Here is a 20,590-nt window from a genome sequence, read left to right on the forward strand (position 1 = left end):
TAAATATTTTTATAACATGCCTTTTCCTTTGGTTAAACTAACCCACATAAATCATATTTTACTCACTTATGAAAATTTCTCAGAGATATATATTTTCACTGTCATTTATTATAAATATTGTCTTAATATTTATTTCCAAATCGTTTTTTGCAGGTCTTACATCATACGTAATTCAAGATAACATTAATAGTGCGCTACATCGAAACGTAAATCAAAATTTAATTATGTCACCCGGATCGCCTGGTATATCTGCTCCCATTGTAATAAACAATTATAATGGTGCAGAAATACCTCAGCAGACGCCAATGCCGACCATCGGTCATAGTGGCAGTAATATTCATGGGAGTTATAGTGCCGCCTTCACAATATCATCAGATATGCCTTATCCACCCTCTTCAATTTCGGCGTCATCATCGTATGACTACAAAAATCAGCAGCAGCGACACACGCAGCATCAGCAACGACAACTTAATTTACAACAACCATACCATCAAACAAGTGGAAGTAGTATAACAAGTTTTGATTCTGCAAATGTAAATGACGAACGACACCAACAACGTCATTCACATCAGCATCAACAACAACAACAACAGCAACAACTTCAACATATAACACGCCCTTTACATAAAGTGGTGGGCGTTGGTGGCATTGTTGGCAGTGGTGGTGTAAGTGGCGCCTTACATAATAGCCTTGACGAAGTGATACAAGGCAGTTCAGCCGAAAGTAATCTAGATGATATATATGCGGCGCCGATGTACTTCGGCACCGAAAACTCAACTGTTGTGACGACACAAATTGGTGCGACCGCGCATATGCCCTGTACAGTGCACCATATTGGTGATAGTGTGGTAAGTGTACAATACATATTTACAGACATTTACATTCATTGGATTCGTAAATTTGTTTGTTGAAAATAGAGCTAGATTTGAAAATCTGTACTGGAAATGGTAATTGGTAGAAGCAATCTGGAAATTTCTATTTTATAAGAAATTAATGTGGCGCAAAAAAGGTCTAATGATTAACAAGTTGCAAAGGAAAAAGAAGGTGGAATTAAATATAAATGAACGGAAAAATTCCTTTGCGTCTGGCTAAAATTAATTGTAAGGAAATAGGGAAAATAAATGTATAAGTTTTTATCATCGCTGCTTTATCTGCTGATAAGCAGGGTAAATTAACACTGCAAATTTTAGCCCGATACCTGGGAAAACCAACACCATTATACTTTAGAAGGAGCAGGGTACACTTGTGTCTACCCCACTTTTTATTTCAAAGGAAAAAGTATCAAAAGCCTCAAAGTTGGTGTGGAAATTTAACAAGCAATAAAACTCCTACCATATAAATATCGTATAAACAACGTCAAGTATTCCGTCAGAAGTGGGCTCTGCACTAGGTTTTACATCGGTTGTGGCCACATTGAGGTACTATAAGCTCTTGACAACTGAATTCATATTTCGACTAGTAAAGGACAATAAAAGGCTTCTTTAAACTGAGTGTTTCCCTTATATATAAGTAATTGATTAACCTGCTTATAATTTTTCCCTTTCTATTAATAAAAACACTTACCTGTGAATACTTACGGTGTCTATTTATAGCTATGGCACTGCCGAGGCGTGTGGCGCAGTACATTAGATTCACTGTAAGGGAGCGCGCTCGGTCAGTTGAAGATGGCATGTCTCCAATCAACGCTTTCGCTGCTTTTCGACTGAAAAGTGGTATCGCTTGATTGTCAAGGCAATTATATCTCACACCACAACTACAAAGTGTTTTGGAGTGTAATCAACTTCTGGAAGGAATCAGCATAGGGAGAAATATCCATCTTTATTAGGTCCCTGAGCATATGGGAATAGACGGAAATTAAAAAGCTGCCGCAGACGTCCCAATCAGTTTAGGCGAGATAAGAAGAATGTAACAATGTACGTTTTGCTCCCGTGCCCTGCGCTCGCAAGACTATTAAGGCTGATACAGCGGCATAAGTCCCAGACAGTTTATAGTTTTATTGAAGCGGACGGACTTATTTTATAACATTGGTCCTGGCTTCTGAAAGGTTTTCAGTTTAGTTGCTTAGCAAACTTCCGGTAACGCTATGAACTCATTCACTCTTCGTGTGGTTATCACGGCCCAGCCAGTTCAATCTTACCTTGACCTTACCTGTACTAAAAAGTAGAGTATCAATATCAGAAAGGTAATAATTGTAAAAATGGAATGATTACACGGCTCAACACAAAATTTTACTTTGACATCAAAGCACTAAATTTCAATTCTATAGGTCGTAATTTGATAAAAAAAATATATGGTATGAAAAAGTTTGCTTTACTATTAAGAAAACCGCTTGAACGATATTTTTTAAAAATCTGTGGTTTTAATTTTACTTGAAAATGAAACAATTCAAATAAATATTTTTATTAAGTTTTAATATCGAAATAACTTACAAAAATTTGGAAAATGATTTAAAAGTGTACAATTTTACTTTTCTTTTAGGTTCATATGTACTATCCCTCAATAACCCAATCTCCCATCCCACCATATTTTCATTATATTGGCTTTAATATCGTTGTTCGAAGAAGCCTAAAACCTCTGCTTTACTTTTTGGTAAATTTAAATCTCTAATCAAATCATTAAAATCTTCCGTAGTGATAAAATGATGTTTTGGTTATTCTGGTGTCGGTAAAAACTCCTTATATAATAATACTTTTATAAGGACCAAGAGATGATACAATTCTCTGTGATAATTTTTCGGTGGCTGTGGAACTGGTCGTGTCAGATCGTGTGCGATTGGAGCAGGATATTCCATGGGTTTTGCACTTTTGGTTATTCTAGATTTGTAAAAAAAACCTGATCGTTGTTTAGTTATCACTCTAGCTCCATGAGTATTTTTGCTATAACTATTACGAAAGCAAACTTTATACCAAAAAAAGATATTTTCTTTCCGTTTTTGTTTATAGACTGAAAGAAAAAGGCTGGTAAAGTCAACCGAAATATGGGTCAAATCAACCGAATTTTCTGTAAATTTTTATCCATCGCAACAATATGTTGAATCAACTGCGCACAATTCGTTGATTCGTAATTGACCGTTTTAGTAGTCAAATGAACAAAAAAAGTTGGTGCGACAGCTTTGTATGAAAGACCCAATGTTGCCATATAAATAAACAAATGTAAAGGGCGATAACCTCCTAAGAGTTTTAAGGCCGAACTTCTCTTCCAATTTGCGTCGTGCTCATTTTTAATTTTTCTTACAAATTAGCGGTACGCGACCTAATTGTTTTATGATTACTCCGAACGGCATCTGCAAGGCATATGAGTTTTCACTCAGAGCATTTTATGACAGAAATATACTCGGAGTGCTTGCCGAACACTGCCGAGGGGCGTCTCCGCTTAGAAAATTTTTCTTCTAATTGAAAAAGCTTGTTTATAAAATTTTGATGTTGCTTTTCGCGGGGTGTGAATCCAGGGTCTTCGGTGTGGTAGGCGGAGCATGATACCATTACACCACGGTGGCCGCCATATAAATACGTAAATATTTGAATACATAAATACGCATACTTGCTACATATACATGCATATGAATATAGAAATGAAAATAGTAGTCACAAAACTGACTCTCAATTCTTTCCGTTGCAGCTCAGCTCATTCTCAATTTCTTCACTCGCATGTAGTTGCCACACTTGTTTGTTTCGGACAAAATTTGTAGTATAAATGTTTGACGTAACATTTTAAAAAGAGAAGTTGTAAGTTATAGAAAGGTAACGAATCAAATCGCAGGAAGGTAATTCACCACTGGAGTAACTTTACATGTAATTCGGCAAATTTAATTTTCGTAGCACTTTAAGTTGAAATGATTCCAAAACCACTCAAATTTTATTTTGTCGGAAACATCAACATTAAAAAGGATGTTTTCTTATTATCTTATTAAATTCGTTCGCGTGACTGAAAATTCATAAAAACTTGAACAAAATGTTACTAATTTTGAAAAGATCCTGTTCGGTCAAGCAAAACTTTTGCAACAAGAGGGCGCAATTTTGCATTTCGCTTCGACGAGAAGTTGCAAAATTGTACCCGATAAATAGGTGTCCCTGTATCTCATAATTTTTTGTACAGTAAATTCAAAAAGGGTCTTTTCGTTTTGTATTGATAACTGAAAAACAAGTTTTTTGTTGTTTTCCCATTTTGTGTGTTTTTTCGATTTGATGGTTTTCTTAGTTTGGTGTTTTTCTTTTAACATGTGGCACCATCGTCATAAGTACAAAGTAGAGAGCGCAGTGAGCGTAAAAGTCTCTTGGAAATTTGCTCATGTATTGACAGTTTATCGCCGTTGAAATGACCTGTAAGATCAGTTGTGTTAACAGAAGAAAAAGCAGTTAGATTGATTAGGAATCCGTCAATTTTACAAAATGTTGTTAACTTAAGAGCGAAAATGTCTCTCTTGTTGAAATGACTAAATTAACTCAAGAACAACAGAACCGATTTGTTGATTTCACTAACACCATTTCTTTCAGTGTAATAAAACAGAAAATCATTTAATAAATTATAGGACAAAGAACAAACTTTATTTGTTGATTCGTGTTCTATGTCTTCATACAAGGGCAATTCGAGATTAAGTAGCACAAAAGAAAATTACAGCCGAATCTCTATTTAAAGCTTTTGAAGTAACAACAATTTTTTGAAGTTTTTGTATTTATTATAATTTAAAATTTCATAGCACGTTTTTGTTTCATTTGAATGGCATACAATTTGCATACGCTCACACATACTGCTTTGTATTCAAATATCCATATAAGTAAACCAATATGAAAAATCTTCCAAAAGTATTTGTCTCGCATGCAAGCTAATTATGTGCATATATACAAATCTCATTTAAATAAAAACACACTCAGAAAGCAACATTTATCTACAATGAGAAAATTATTTCGTAAAAATTTGAAATTAAGAAAAATTTTAATTATTGAATATAATTTTTAAAAGGAAGATAATGGTCAACTCAGCACCGAAAAACAAATCCCAAAAGTCATAAATTATTTCTAAGGGATTAAAATTAACACTTAGTTTCATGCAAAATTATTTATCAACAAAACTGCATATTCAGAAATACTCTAAAAATTATTAGTAAAAATTTTAAAATTTTACAGAAGATGCACTGGAAATCGAAATTTTCTTTATATATATTTTATTATTTTGTAAGCTGTATGTTGTTGCTGCACGCTAAAGTATGAAACAGAGGGTTTGCTTTTTTCTTGCATGGCGGCCACCGTGGTGTGATGTTAGCGTGCTCCGCCTACCACACTTTATGCCCTGGGTTCACACCACGGGCAAAGCAACATCAAATTTTTAGAAATAAGGGTTTTCAATTACAAGACAATTTTTTTTAGCGGGGTCGTCCCTCGGCAGTGTTTGTCAAGCACTCCGAGTGTATACGAGCCATGAAAAGCTCTTAGTGAAAACTCATCTGCCTTGTAGATGCCGTTCGGAGACGGCATAAAACATGTAGGTCCCGTTCGGCCCATTTTGTAGGGAAAATTAAGAGGAGCACGACGCAAATTGGAAGAGAAGCTCGGCCTAAAATCTCTTCGGAGGTTATCGCGCCTTAAATTTATTTTTTAAGAGCATGGATTGCACGGAATGAATTGCAAACTCACAGCAAAAAACTAGATGCAAAAACTATGTGTAATCATTGCTATTTAGGATTCAGTCAAACCTTTATAAATTTTGCTGCAACGAATGATAGGAAATGATTACCAACCATGTTTTAACGGTTTCTTCTCAATCCTGTCATACTTACTTACTTATTTATTTGGCGCTTAACCATTTAAACGGTTATGGCCATCCAACAAGGCGCTAGTCGCTTCTTCGGGCTGCCAACTTGCGCCAATTGATCACGCCAAAGGAAGTTTAAATCATTTTCTATATGGTCCTTCCAGCGGTGTAGGGGCTGCCTCTTCCTCTGATTTCATAGGCGAGGTCCGATAATTATCATTATATCTTCTTCGGTACTCGCCATCGCCAATGCATAGAGGTCCATAAATCTTTCCAATTGAAATATGACGCTCCAGCTAAGAAGTTATTTTTAGTGGAACCCGCCTATGGAAGCAGAGCGAGAGGGCGGCCCCACTCCGCTGGAAGAACTAGGTGGAAATTGATTTAAACTCTCTTTGTGTAACTTTTTTTTCGAAAGGTTTATGGACCTCAATCCTCTCCTTACGCTTACGGAAAATTGGGTTTTTATATATTTTTTCGCTATAATTTTGCAAATGAGGTGCTCTTGTAGTCTTGCATACTTTGTCGTTGGATATAAATAAACTTCGTAATCCATGCCTCCTGCAAGACAAGGATATTCACTTATTGAACTTAATTATAATAATGAAGACATACTTCTTCTTCAGATTGACCTATATAGGCAAGTTAACCCTCAGCCTGCTTGTGACTTAAATGGTTGTTAACGATATGTTTTGGTCTAACAGACGCTAAGGTAAGATATATGTAGCTATAAACGTCAATAAATAAACCAAATGTATAACAGTATTTATATAATTCACAAATTTAGAAAAAGATTACACTGGAAAAGAATTAATGATAATTTTGTCTGAATTAAATTAGATTCATATAAATCCCGAGGTCGTGGGTGTTTCTTCAGCAATGAATGTTTCATATAGGAAATACGACAAACAGACCGGTTAGAGGCAGAAGGGGAAAACATAGGAAAATTATTTTGTATTGGCACTGCAGAGAGCCAAGCTTTTTGACATAAGCTTGCTGGATAATTTTAGTGAAGAAAAAAAGTTGCCAGCCTTTATAGTTTGTCCAGTACGGAAATAATTTTGAACTAAGTCCATCACAACCCGTTGGGTTTGTTTTACTTCCTTAGGTTCAGCCCTTAACTAATCAGAATAAACTTTGTTCTTCAATGGATGATTAGATATTTACTAACTAGCCTACCAAATTTTGATGCCATATTTGCAGGCTTAGATGAGTAGCCCACTTTTATCTTGCACGATAAAATTATTTGTGTCTATGCGGTCATCTAGACATTATTATTCTATTATGCACTCTTTTTAAGCACTTGCAGATTAGATTTAGAAAGTTTTTCGTTGTTGGTATCTGGCTTTCAACAAGTAAGTAAAGAAAGTTATACTATTTAACTAAAATTAGAAGAGACCTATATAATGCAAGCAAAAGGGCAAATCAAATCACATGCAAGTATAACTAATATTAGGATTATATACATAATACACAGATCACAAATAACGTACTGTTAACCTCGCCAAGAGTAATGTTCGCACGCAGTTTACATGAACCGCTTACTGGGCTTGCGGCTTCTTCATGAGCACTACGCATAAACTAATCTTTTAGGCCTTCAAGTCAATCCCCTAATGGGCACATAACTGCGTAGACTTATAACTATATGAAAAACAAGTAAAAGTGTTTAAATTCGGGTGAACCGAACATTATTTACTCAGCATGAGCTTCAATTGTACATTTCATTTCAGATAAATTACTTTTCTAAATAACTCATGTCACCGCCCGTTTAAAAAAAAATGTCTCCCCATTTCCTCTTTCAATAAAACTTGATAAGTGAAATATCATTGATTCAGAACTATTTTTTGCTAAGTTATAGCTTATTATTCTAGTCTGCGACCCTTTTAAACATGTTTTATGTCTAAGTTGCCGTGGTCCTTAATCGATTCGGTCCATTTTTACTAGAAATATTTTCTGCTATAGGGAAAATATGTGTACACAACTTTATTACGATATGTTAATTTTTCATCGAGTGATGGCTCCCGAAACATAGAAAATTGCTTAGTCATAAAAGGGGCGGTGCCACACCCGTTTTCATAATTTTTAGTGTTTTCCCATTTAAAGTTATAATTCTATTTGGAAAGTAAAATTCTATTGATACAAAGCTCTTGTTTGCTACGATATAGCTTACTTTTTCATCCACGACCCTTTAAGAATCTTTTATATAAAAGTGGGTGTGGTCTTTAACACATTACATTAATTTTTCTTCAAAGTATTCCCTATAGTAAAGGCAAATTCTCTGCCGAATTGTGTTACGGTAGGTTTAACAACTTTTGATTTCCCAGCCATTATTTTTGAAAATTTTTATCAAAAAATATTTAAATATCATACCCCAAGATGATTAAAAACGTTCAAATTTAAAAGCATTTTCTGTTCGAAAATTAACGTATCGTTGGGAGAAAAATGTACCATAGATGTGATTATTATTGAATAATCATTTATGATTCCTATTTCGAAACGCTTTTTATTCATATTTGATATCATTGTAAAATTGAGCTTTAATAGTTTTAGAGTAATATTTGACTGCTTTTCACAGTCATTTTCTGATCATATTCGTGAATATATTTCAATCGTTTTGGTTGACATTTTTGAATCATTTTTGAATACCATTATAATACATTTATTCTTCATATCTCATTCAAAATAGGATACTATATAATAATCTTATTTCATCAGGGAAAGAAAGCATGCGAAAGTGAGCTGTTCGAACCACAGCCAACTCGCAAACAAACTTGATCGATATACACCTGCGACTACACATCCACCATTATCGTCTGCATCTTAAAATACAGATACGATACGGGATGTTGAAGCCGTATCCAGGTATGTCAAGATAGTTTCACTTACCTGGGGTTCAAATAGCTCACAACCTACTTATTGGCCAATCATTATGTATTTTCTGGGAAGCTGAAGGGGGGAAATGGTTGGGGAAATCTTCGTTCACGAACAGCATTACATTATTTTTGTCTTGAAGATTATCTTTTGCATAAATAATAAAATGTTTATATATTTTTTCTCAGCTTCATGATTGAAAAAATATGTGCATGTGAAAAAAATAAAAGTTTTAATGAAAAGTAAAATTTCAACAAGTATAAAATTCATTATTCAGCCAACAAATATACATATTCATAAAGGATTCAGAAAGCTGAATGAAAAATGATTATAAATTTTTAATCACATAAAGTAAACACATTTGATTCAAATATGATTCCAAAATGTGATTGAAAAACTATATTCAGTTTTTGATCATCAAAGGTAAGCATATTTGATTATACTTTTTGTTGGTTTTTATGAAATATTAAAATTTAGTCATTAAAGGACTTCAAAAATAATTCCAAAAAGTGATCGAAAAATGCTTTTTGGTTTTTGATCATCAAAAGTATTCATTTTGATTATTTCTTTTGTTCAATTGTAATAACTCATTATTTAGTCAGAAAAAGTAATCAAATTGTATTGATATATAGGGAAATTCAAAATTGAATCACCTAAATGCTGAGTGGGTTATGATTAGTAATATTTGTACAATTGATTTTATCACAAGTGGGCGGTGTCACGCCCATTTAAAAAAATTTTTTCAAATTTTTATCAAGAGTCTCAATATCAGTCCACACGTCAAATTTCAAAGTGTATTATTTACTAAATAATCAGGTTTTTTGTGTTTTCCAAAATGATATATATATAAAAAGTGGGCGCTGTTATCTTCCGATTTCGCTTATTTTTAATACCAATCTATTCTGGGTCCAGATAAGCTCGTCTACCAAATTTCTTGGAGATATCTCAATATTTACTCAAGTTGACGTTTTAACGGACAGACGGATAGACGGACGGACGGACACGGCTCAATCAAATTTTTTTTTCGATACTGATGGTTTTGATATATGGCAGTCTATATCTATTCGATTCCTTTATACCTATGGCACCAACCCTTATCCAATCAATATACTATGTGTGCTATGCACGCTGAGTATAAAAATTACGATGGTTTAGGTAGATGTGGTATCCTACATTCCGATAGCTCGCTCAGCTGAATGTAATGTATTCCGTCAGATAAAGTTTTTACTACTTTTAGTTCTTAATTTAATTCAGATATCCAGTTGTACTGTTGTGTATAACATCACTGAAATTTCGATGTATTTAAATTTTTAACTTTTGAGTTGTATCTTCATATATATTTTTATATCCCTGTCGTCATTCATTTTATGTGGTTTGTCAAATTTAAATAAATAAATAAACAAATCTGCCTTTTAAACTCCTAGAACAAATTTGGATAGGTTCCAAAAAAGCCTAAACAGAAAACAGTACTGTGACGTTTGTGATAAACTGTATATCTTTATATATAAAAATCATGTGTCACTATGTTTATTCGCGATGGACTCCCAAACTACTGAACCGATTTTAATTTGTTTTGCACTCCGTACGTAGTTTGATCTAACTTGAAATATTGGGTAGGTTATATCTCAGTTTATATTCGCAATATTATTTGATTGCAATTTTTTAAAAATATTTATACGTAATAATAAAATATTACGTATACGCAGCGGCACTCATATTTTCAGGTGGTGTGGATATACTTCCGTGTTATTACTTGGTGTTTAATTAAACAACCTGCTTATCAATAAAAAATATTATAGCGAATGATATCAAGTATAACACATCACTAGGCCCGTCGAGAGAGAGAGGGGGAGGGGGGATTACCCCCGGATCCGGGGATTCTGAGGGGGCCCGCGATTTAGAAGCGCTAAGACATTTTTTTTAATTCAGGAGAGTCTTTAGTTTTACCATGTGCAATTTTTAAACCGAATTTCAAAAGCAATGAATATCTGCATTTCGTTTTAATAATATAGTGAAGTGGGAAAAATAAAAATCTACATATATATAAAAAGAAAAGGCTAAAATGTGTGTTAGTTGGTCGCAGGTGTTTGAAGAGATGCGTCCGTCGATTTTGTACAAACATGGACCAGGGTACCCCTTAGAATGTGTTTATAGAATATGGATATCAAATGAAAGCTGTTGATGAGTGCTTTAGTACAGAGTAATATATTATGCCGCTGGGCTACTAGGGTCTCGAGATATAGGCCAAAACGTGGACCCCGATACCCCTAGAATGTGTGGGTATTATGGATATCAAATGAAAGCTGTTACTGAGAGCTCTAAAGTAATTTTCATTGTGATATTCGATTTAATCGCAGCAACCTGGCAAAACTGATAAATATGCATGCGAAGCCGAAATAAAGCCATAAAGTAATAATACCCACATACCTATTTACATACGTCCTAACCGATTTGCCTGAAACTTGGTATATAAATTTGCCTATATTAGTGCTTACGATCATTTTTTCCGAACAGAGACTGACTTGGACTGGGATTAGGACCAGGACTGGGACTGAGAATCGGAGTGGGACTGGGACTGCGACTGGAACAAAAGAGGTAGTCTGAGAGAGAGATAGAATGAGACGAAGATGGAGATAGATGAAGCGAAAAAGACGGAGGGAGGAGTCAATAAAAGATTAGGAAAAAGTGAAGAGGGGGAGGGCAGAGTTAGAAGGAAAAAATTTTTAAAATGTATGCAGGTAGGCCAAATTTAGGGCAGAACAATATATGCCGGGTCTGCTAGTGTACATATATATCTTTATATTAAGCGTTGTGAATTATTATTCGCATCTACTTGAAATTCTTGAATTGCACCGCTGAGTTATAATGACATCAAATTGTTTATTTTTATATTTAAAAAAATATTTAGGTATATTTATAAACATATTTATTTGCATACGCAAATTAATTTAGCAGATTTAACAACAACCTTCAATGTTCAACACAACTGAAAGCCATAAAAATACAAACCATTTCGCGTGCAGCTACCAACAAGTTGCCCTGGCATACATTGCGTATGAGTGACATAAATTGTGGTACAGAGCTTTGTAACATTTTTGCAAATGTTTATCAAAACACAAATTGTTCTTTATGTTGAATTATGCATATATGTATCTGCATTTGAAGATCATATCAAGTCTTTAGAGTATACTATTTACGAATAATGTTATTCATATTTTAGTATCATTTAAATTTGTTATTACTTAGTTATTTACCTGTCATCACAAAATTAGAATTGTTATTTCTCTTATGTATGTACTTAAACAAATGTATGCTTGTACATTCGTATTTGGAACAAATCGTATAAATGCTACTTATTATAAGTAAGTAGTGCAAGTAATTGAGCACCCAGAATGTAAGTAGGTGAGTTGAGTCAATCACCATTGCTGTGTTGCACAATAGAATTAAGGCGTGCATGCAAATCAATGATTGCATGCAAACTTGACATCAAATGTGGAAATATACATTGGATGTTATCATTAGCGTAGCCATTGAAAAATGTATTAAATATTTGGGTATATACAATGTAAGTGTAGTTGTAATGCGTACGATTAGTATGCGTTTATTACACAATGTTACAAAATGTGAAAATACCTGGGAAGTGACGTAATTTTTCTAGCAGATCTTGGAAATATAAGCATGACTGCATATAAGATTTTCCCCGGAGATCTTCGAAATTGTGAGTTACCGTTAAAAAACTGGTTTTTAATACCTTTGAACCCTTCCGAGCCTATAATTTTGTTGTATATAAACCGATTCTCAATCTCCTTTGGATCTTATATAAAGAGATTTAAAACTTTCCAACGATTTATATATTATTTAGAACACAAAACACGACTGTGGAAATGTTTCCCGTGGCCCATTATTTTTTACGTCTTTTCGGGTTTTGTCATCTCTAGAATCACCGATATGCACTAATTTATAGGCAGACTGCACCAACCCTGCCTTGCGTCAGAACTCGAAATTATTTATGAATACAGCGAGCAATAGATTCTTTAAATATGTTGGAAACTGACTAAATTAATAAAATTTTCATGAAAACAAAATTTGAAGAAACATAAAATTGTATCGAAATGACTCAGAAATGTTTACTTGGCAATTGTTGTCTAATATGATTGACTAAACGTCATTTTTTAAAACGACTTTAAATAATATGTGTGAATTTGTGGGTATTCGGTTTGTTGAAGGTGTGTCTTCGACGAGGTATAGGCAACAATTTTTTATTGATTTTTGTTGATTTCAAAACAAAGTTTATCAACGAGTTATCGATTCTTTGTATACGAATTATTGGTTCGTTATCGACAAGTTATCGCATAATTAACAGAAATTTAATAATTATTTACCGAAATTTTATCGACAAAAAGTTATCGTTTTCTATAGAAATGTACACGATTTGTGTTTAAAAGTTTGTTATCAAGAAGATAAAGATATTTTATCGATATATTATTGAAAAATATAGATTTGTTATTGAAAATTCATCGATATACTATTATAAAGTTATGTATTTTTTTGTCGATTGTTTATCCGAGTTTTACCCATTTTTCATCGAATTATTACCGAAAGTTTAACAATTATTTACCGAAAAGTTGTCGATATGATATCAAAAATCTGTCATTTGCTATCGAAAATTAATCTAATTGTTATCGAAGAGATACAGGTATGTCATTAAAAAAGTATCGTTATAGTAAAAAAGATGTTTGATTTATTATTGAAAAGTCATTACTACTTATCACAAAATTATCGATTTGTTTTCAAAACTTATGAATTTGCTATCAAAAGCGGATCGACTTTAAAAGTTATTGATCATTTATCGAAGTTTTACCCATACCAAAAATCGATATGTATTCGATTTGCTGTCGACGAATGGTCGGATTTTCTTGAATGAGATACGAAAAAACTTAAATATAACACGTTTAAGCTTCTCGCGTGGAAGACTAACACATTTCAGCTTTTTTTTTTTTGCAAGAAATAGTCGAAGGACTCCCTAATCTGAACTTAAGCTTCTCTGAATAAACTGTTTTCATCTTTCATGCGAGAAGCTGAAACATGTTAGTTTTCCACGCGAAATACGAAACGTGCCAGTCTTCCATGGGAATTGAAACGTGGGTCTATGGGACTGACAATTTATGTATCATTTCGGGGTGATTTCGAGATGGTTTGGGAGACAAGATCCTGACGGGGCTGTTCCAGAATCATTTTTGGACAATTTCGTGGATCTTCCGGGGTCATTTCGTGAGCAACTTGTGGCAATTTCCTGATGATCTGAAGGAGTATTCCCAAGGTCATTTTGGGATTATTACGGGCTTATTTGGTATTGTTTTACAGGACAAAATGTTTCAAGAATGTTCTTAATATCCCTAATGTTACCTTGAAAATAGAAAGTAGTCACAAGCTTTGACACATCCTTGAAACAAAATGGATACACAGAGTGATCTACAACTACATTTTAATAAACTTCTCACGGATTGTTGAAGTAAAGACGGACAAAAATATGAGGTAAATTCTTTTGAGTTTCATACAACGGAAAAATGATTGTGCGAAGCTCTCATGTCAGTCGATTGTCATTCATCACATCTAGGTGGATTTGGGACTGCTTATTTTTAAAACTAGTATATATTTGGAATCACCACAATCAATTTCCCAAAAATTGTAAAAACAGTTGATTTTTGAAAATTTTTTTACGTTATTACCAAATACTAATTTTTTACAAAAGTTTTATATGCTTGGTTATTATTTTCTCACGGGAATTGAAAAACTCAAGAAGATCTTTCCTTTTGACACCATTTTTGAGATATACCTTTCCAGGATTACAATATATACTAATTGATCAAATTAACAAAGATTAAGAAAGATTGTACATGCATGGCGTATATGTTTTATTGTGAACAATTCGTGCCGAATCGAAGCTCAATTTTGAAAATTGAATAATAGCTGATTTGCGATCATTCACATAATTACAACAAACCCAATATTTGAATAATAAACATACAAAAATCCAAAATCGAATATTTTTGAGGCTTATTTCTATCCAGCCAACTCATTCACGTATGTTGCAACATACATTGAGAAAATGCGAATGCGTCACTTCCATAAAAGAAGAGTTATTTGTAAATGAGAGAACGTCAAACAAAAATGCGAAAGCGTCATTTCTATTTGAGAATAGTCAGTTGGAGATGAAAAACATCAGATGTAAATACGAAAGCGTTATATGGAAATGCGAGCAGTCAATTGCAAAGCAGTAAATGCGAAAATGTAATTTGGAAATGAGAATAGTCAATTGTAAATTGTAAAGTGTCATATGATAACGCGAAAGCGCCTCATAGAAATGGAAACATTCAGGAGTAAATGACAAATGAATATGCAAAACTGCCACATGTAATTACATTTATTTATTCTGGGAGATATTGGTGGCAGGAGTGGTAACGATCTACCAACAAAGGGGTCCGTTTAACATGAGCACATGTGCTTCCTTAGTGAAAGCAAGATTTCAACGGTTGGAAGAGAAGGTGAGCGATTTAAATGAGAGCACCCTGCTCTCCAGTGTTGATCTCCATCAAAAATCTCAAGAAGATGTAAAAAACATCAAAATACCACACTTATGAGAAACTTATGTTGTATTTAGAGCAAGAGCTGACTGTAGAAGACTGCGCGATAGCATTCCAGTATGCAAAGTTGTTCCATGTAAATGCTCTCTCACTCAAAGATATATCAGTTGGAACATAGGCAATTTCCCAAAATTTACCTTTATCCCCATATTGATATTCTCAACTACAAATTACGTTTTCGCATTTTCATTTGATGCTTTCATATTTACATTTGACTATTCCCATTCCTATATGATGCTTTCGAATTTATATCTGGCGCTTTCTCATTTACAACTGGAAATGGCGTAGTCGATATATTCGCATATACGCATTTAAATATATCCAATTAATGATTCTTCAAATGTCGGCGTAAGTAAGCACTCAGCATAAGCAAGTACTTGCAAAAGTTTTCAAGTTTGTTTGTGCATTGTTGACATACAATGCATGAATAAGAGCAATTGCGTGTTTTGAATTCTAATTAATATTTCCTTGATTCATCTAGCTCAACTTTCCAAATAAGGCTGAGCTATTCTCACTTCTACAAGCGAAAGTTCTTTTATTGGCATCAATTTCACTTTAGGTAATGATAAGGCCCATTCTTCATTGAAAAAACGCACACACTTATAGGGAAATTCAATGATAAAACTAATTTAGTACCTAGTATAGTAATTGAAATAGGTGTTATAGCAACTCTAGCAATATTTAAATCCGATAGGACAGAGTAAACCAAATAAGTAGATAAAAGAGTTGTTTATGCAGGATATAAAAAATATAAAATTCTTTATGAATATATTAGCTCATAAAAAGTGTTCACTTTACGTCATGACATTTTATATCGCAGTCAGTTTTACTATCACTCACTGATATGAGTGAGTACTCTTGTATAATACGACATTTTGTTAAAATGATCTTAAAACCTTCTTCTACACTTGCCATCTCCAACGCGTAGAGGCTTAGTGAAGACTCATCTGCTTTGCAGATACCGTTCGGAGTCGGCATAAAAACAAGTAAGTCCCGTCCCGCCAATGCGTAGGAAAAATTAAAAGGAGCACGACGCAAATAGGAAGTGGGAAACCCGGCCTGAAATCTCTTTGGAGTTTATCGCACCTGACATTTTTTTATTTGTGTTTTTTTTTTTCAATGTGATTGGAACTTCTACGATAAAGTCCTGTTTAGTTAGTTCATCTGCTTTTTAACTTTTATCTATTCCCAGGGACCCGTTGCAAGTGTACATTTCTCCCTGTCGCGATTCTTTGCAGGGTCTTCTTACACCCGAACATAATTTAAGATATTGTGCCATGCAAGATCATTTCCATTTTGGCTGAGAATGTTAAAGTTTACATGGTTGCAGTTTAATCTTTTTTCCTCGAATGCTGGGCTACTACTTTCCCTTAAAAAACACTTCAGTGTTCCGGCTGCTTGTAGGATCTGTTTATTTCCAGATTAGCGTAATTGTATATTGTATCCCTGAATAAAATAGAATTGTTTTACAAATATCTTTTACAAATTTTAACTTTACTGCTAGAATAAGAGGTTTGGATTACCTACTAATTTAAAGTGAACATTATGGTGAATATATAAGTAGATGTTAAAGAAAAACTGAAGTGTCAAGCAAATAATAGAAAAAATAAAAAGCTGATATTTGACAGTTTAAGTTAAATTAAAACAGAAACCTATTCAAAGTATTTATGTGGCAGCCACTTGAAATATGTTGAAATATTTGCATGACCTTGGTCTAACGCACACCTTTCGCTCGACTGTTGTCCCCTCACGTTTGCGCCTACTTACACGCGAATTAAATTGTAAAGATTTTATGGGGCTCACCTTTTCCCATATCCGCGCCCTTGACTTGGCATAAGTGGTGTTGGAAAAGTGACATATATACTTAAGTATATTTTAATTTTGGAGATAAGTGTTTATAGCTACATATATATATGACATAAAGTTTGTTACAGAATGCAAAATGTAAAATATGAAAATGAGTTTTTGCACAAGTCGGCATATTTGGATATAAACTAAAGGAGACCATAGTGGTAGCAGTAGTTTTCTCAACAAAACCCTATCAGAATCCAAGAACTATGTTATAAAATTGCTCCGTCCTCATTGCATATACGAGAATTTTTCTGGTACTCCACTCTTTTAAGTCTGGCTACTGGGTCACTGCTAAAAGCTAATGTCTAAGCCTGGTGAGTCCAGAACACGAGCATAACATGTGCATGATCATATCTCCCTGCAACCCGCATTTTAATAATCCGGCACTTTGGTTTCGCGCCTTTCCTGCTTGGTCAGTTATGTGCAACTCTCGCGTCCTTTAAATCGGATCCATTCTAATTGGGATATCTAATGCACAAGATTTAAGATATGTGCCTCTATTCAATTTTTCATTTAACTTATCTCCATATACCCGGAGATTCGGGTTTACTTGCACACTTAAAGATGTTGTCTTATTATAGATTATAGCTTTAATTTTTCCTTTGCTGTCAATATAAAAGCTGAAGTGATTGCAGTCTAAATTGTTTTCTCCAGTGTTGCTCGGCTTTTTTCCAGGCAAACACTTCTGCCAGTCTGTTTGAACGCAAACTGGTCTCTCAATTAAATTTGGTGAGCAGGTATGCTAAGGTATCTGATAAGACATTTGTAATGTAATGTAATGTATTTATTTATTACGGCTTTCCTAAGCCTAACTTAAATCTATTTTACATGTTTATAATTGTCTTCTGGACTATGCAATCTAGAATAATTACATCTATGTCCTACCTTGGAGTACTATGGATGGGAGACTTCCAGATCATGCGAACAAAGCGCTGTGCTTGTGTAGTATGTAGGCATTTTACGCATGTTAGTACAGCGTGAAGGCAACATCTGCACGGCGATGCACTGAGTTAATCGAGTGATTCGCTTCAGTATGTGCTTCGGCAACCTTTTTTGTATGCGTACAAGAGCTTGGGAGTCTTGGCGCTACACAGCAGTATAGTTTTGCTGCACTTCTATCGATGCTATGGAAGTCCGCCTGTCCAGCAATAAATTGGTAGTGTTCTGCAATAATTGTACAATTTTTGTTTAAATTTATTGGAATGACATGATTTAATATCATTCGGTAGTTCATTATACGATTTAAGACCTTTATAATACAGATTACATTTGTCTGCTTCAGTTTTATAAGCCGGCAGATTAAAATCATTTTTGTTACGAGTATTTACAGAGTGCATATCTTTTACATATTTTATATTAGTCCTCAAATACGCAGGCAAAGTTCCTTCTATTATGTTTTTAATAAATTTTATGGTATAATAAAAAAGTTGCTGTCTAATGCTAAGCCAATTAAGAGAGCATAGCATGTCTCTGATAGGTGTGTCATACCGTTTTTTGAGAATGAATCTCATAGCGCGGTTCTGTTGATTTTGTAGCTTGTATATCTGACTATCTCGCAAGATGAAAAATATAGTTGGGCAATAAATAAAATTAGGTTCGATTATAGATCTGTAGACGATGATTTTATACCTTCTATTTAAATATTTGCAGGTTCATTGTGTAAAATATAACTTTTTCGCTATTTTTCCTACCGTATAATCCACGTGCTCGTTGAAATTCAGCTTATCATCTATTTTTATTCCCAAGTATTTTATAGTGCTGACTTTTGCAATTAGTTCGTTATTTATATTTAAGATTTGTAGCTCACTGTTTTGAAAATTGCGTCTAGATATAACCATAAATTTCGTTTTATTGACATTCACTTTTAGTCTGTTTACGCATAACCAACCATATACGCTGTTAAGATCTTCTTGCAGCTTAGCATATATTTCAGTAATATTGTTCCCACTTATCATCAGCAATGTATCATCAGCAAACAATTTTATTTCACAGTGCTTAATGGAGCTAGTTATATCATTAATATATATTGAACAGTATGGGTGCCAGCACAGACCCTTGAGGTAGACCAACAGGTACCTCCCTTTTTTCGATACGGACGTTCCAATCACTGTTCTTTGGTATCTGTTAATTAGGAAGTCTTGAAACCATTTTAGTTCTATACCAGAAACGCCAATGCAAGAAAGCTTTTTCAGAATTAAGTTTTGGTCGATCGTCTCGAATGCACGCTTTAAATCCAAAAACACAGCTAATATGTGTTTTTTCCTGCTTAAGTCTTCTTTCCAGTTAGCTACAACCAAATTCAAATCACTTTCACATGAATGTTTCTTTCGAAAATCAGATTGTTGAGGTATAATAATTACATTATCTTCTAAATATTTTACCAGCTGATTTTTTACCACTGTTTCCAAAATTTTTTCATCACATTTTAACGTGTTAATAGGTCTTATCTCCTCAGCTTTGATGGTATTTTTAACTTTTTCTAGTCAAGGGATATAGAAAGTTTTTATTTTTTGTTTTATGCGAATGGCTGCGAGATGCTCGTCAACAAGGCATGGAACGTCAGTACTTGGCGACAAAGTCTCACTCCACCCCAATCCAACACTGAAACTGCAGTTACGCGCATGGCCACTCCAATAAATACCCCAGCACATATATAAACTTGAGCTTAATACATATATTCCATATTCAAGCCCGAACAAATTTAAGCAAATTGCATTCAATCGCAGTTGCCCATTACTGATACGCACAATTTCATTATTACGACCTGCTTCAGAATTTTTTGGTTGACTTTTTTAAGTTTTTACTTGAAATCCGTTTATAGATTTATTTGCATGAAGATAAGCACAAAATGTGTATATATCTATGTGTGCATGCGTGAGTGTACACAAATGTTGAAAGGATGAGGCGTACATTAAACGTACATACGGATGTGTGCATACAAATTAGCATAAAGTAACAATAAATTTGTTTTGCTGTAAGTGATTTGTTACTCAAGCTTTTTTACAGTTAAAATTATAGCGTTCTCTCTTTCTTTCTCTTTCACTTTCCCTCGAATGTTGTTAAAAGCATTTTCATTTTAGTGCTCCTTCTTTTGTCTTGTTTGGTTTATGTATGCTCTTATATTTATCTGACGTTTTTATGTTTTCGAAAACTGCGTGGCTTTAACTCACCTTTTATTATTTTCCTCTCATACAAATTCTCTGCTTTTATAGCTCTTCTACGCATGAGTGTTTACACGGCCTTAAATAAGATTGAACGTATATTTTGTTGGCATTTAAGTTCCCATTGTTCATGCGCTCTTAGCATGCTTTATTGTACGTCCTTGAAATTTAAAATGAGCAGCACGTATTTTACAACAATTCTTGATCTTTGCCTGCTCAACACATTGGTCACATATGCAAGTAGTTTAAGGTAATTTTTCTCTTATCTGTCCGATTTTTGTGAACAAAATTTTTATTTATAGGGCAGACAAAGTT

General features: G+C 33.9%; 1 protein-coding gene across 7 annotated transcripts in view; it reads left to right on the forward strand.

Moving 5' to 3' along the window:
• The window catches only part of dpr13 (defective proboscis extension response 13), a 345,469-nt gene that overhangs the window by 266,310 nt on the left and 58,569 nt on the right, over positions 1 to 20,590 (forward strand). For all 7 annotated transcript variants that reach the window (XM_067776528.1, XM_067776524.1, XM_067776523.1 and 4 more), the window contains exon 4: positions 154 to 848. In XM_067776528.1, the coding sequence (XP_067632629.1) occupies positions 154 to 848 (695 nt within the window). The remainder of the gene's footprint in view (positions 1 to 153; positions 849 to 20,590) is intronic.

This window comes from Eurosta solidaginis, chromosome 3 (assembly GCF_040869045.1).
Source record: "Eurosta solidaginis isolate ZX-2024a chromosome 3, ASM4086904v1, whole genome shotgun sequence".
NCBI classification, from domain to species: Eukaryota; Metazoa; Arthropoda; class Insecta; order Diptera; family Tephritidae; genus Eurosta; species Eurosta solidaginis.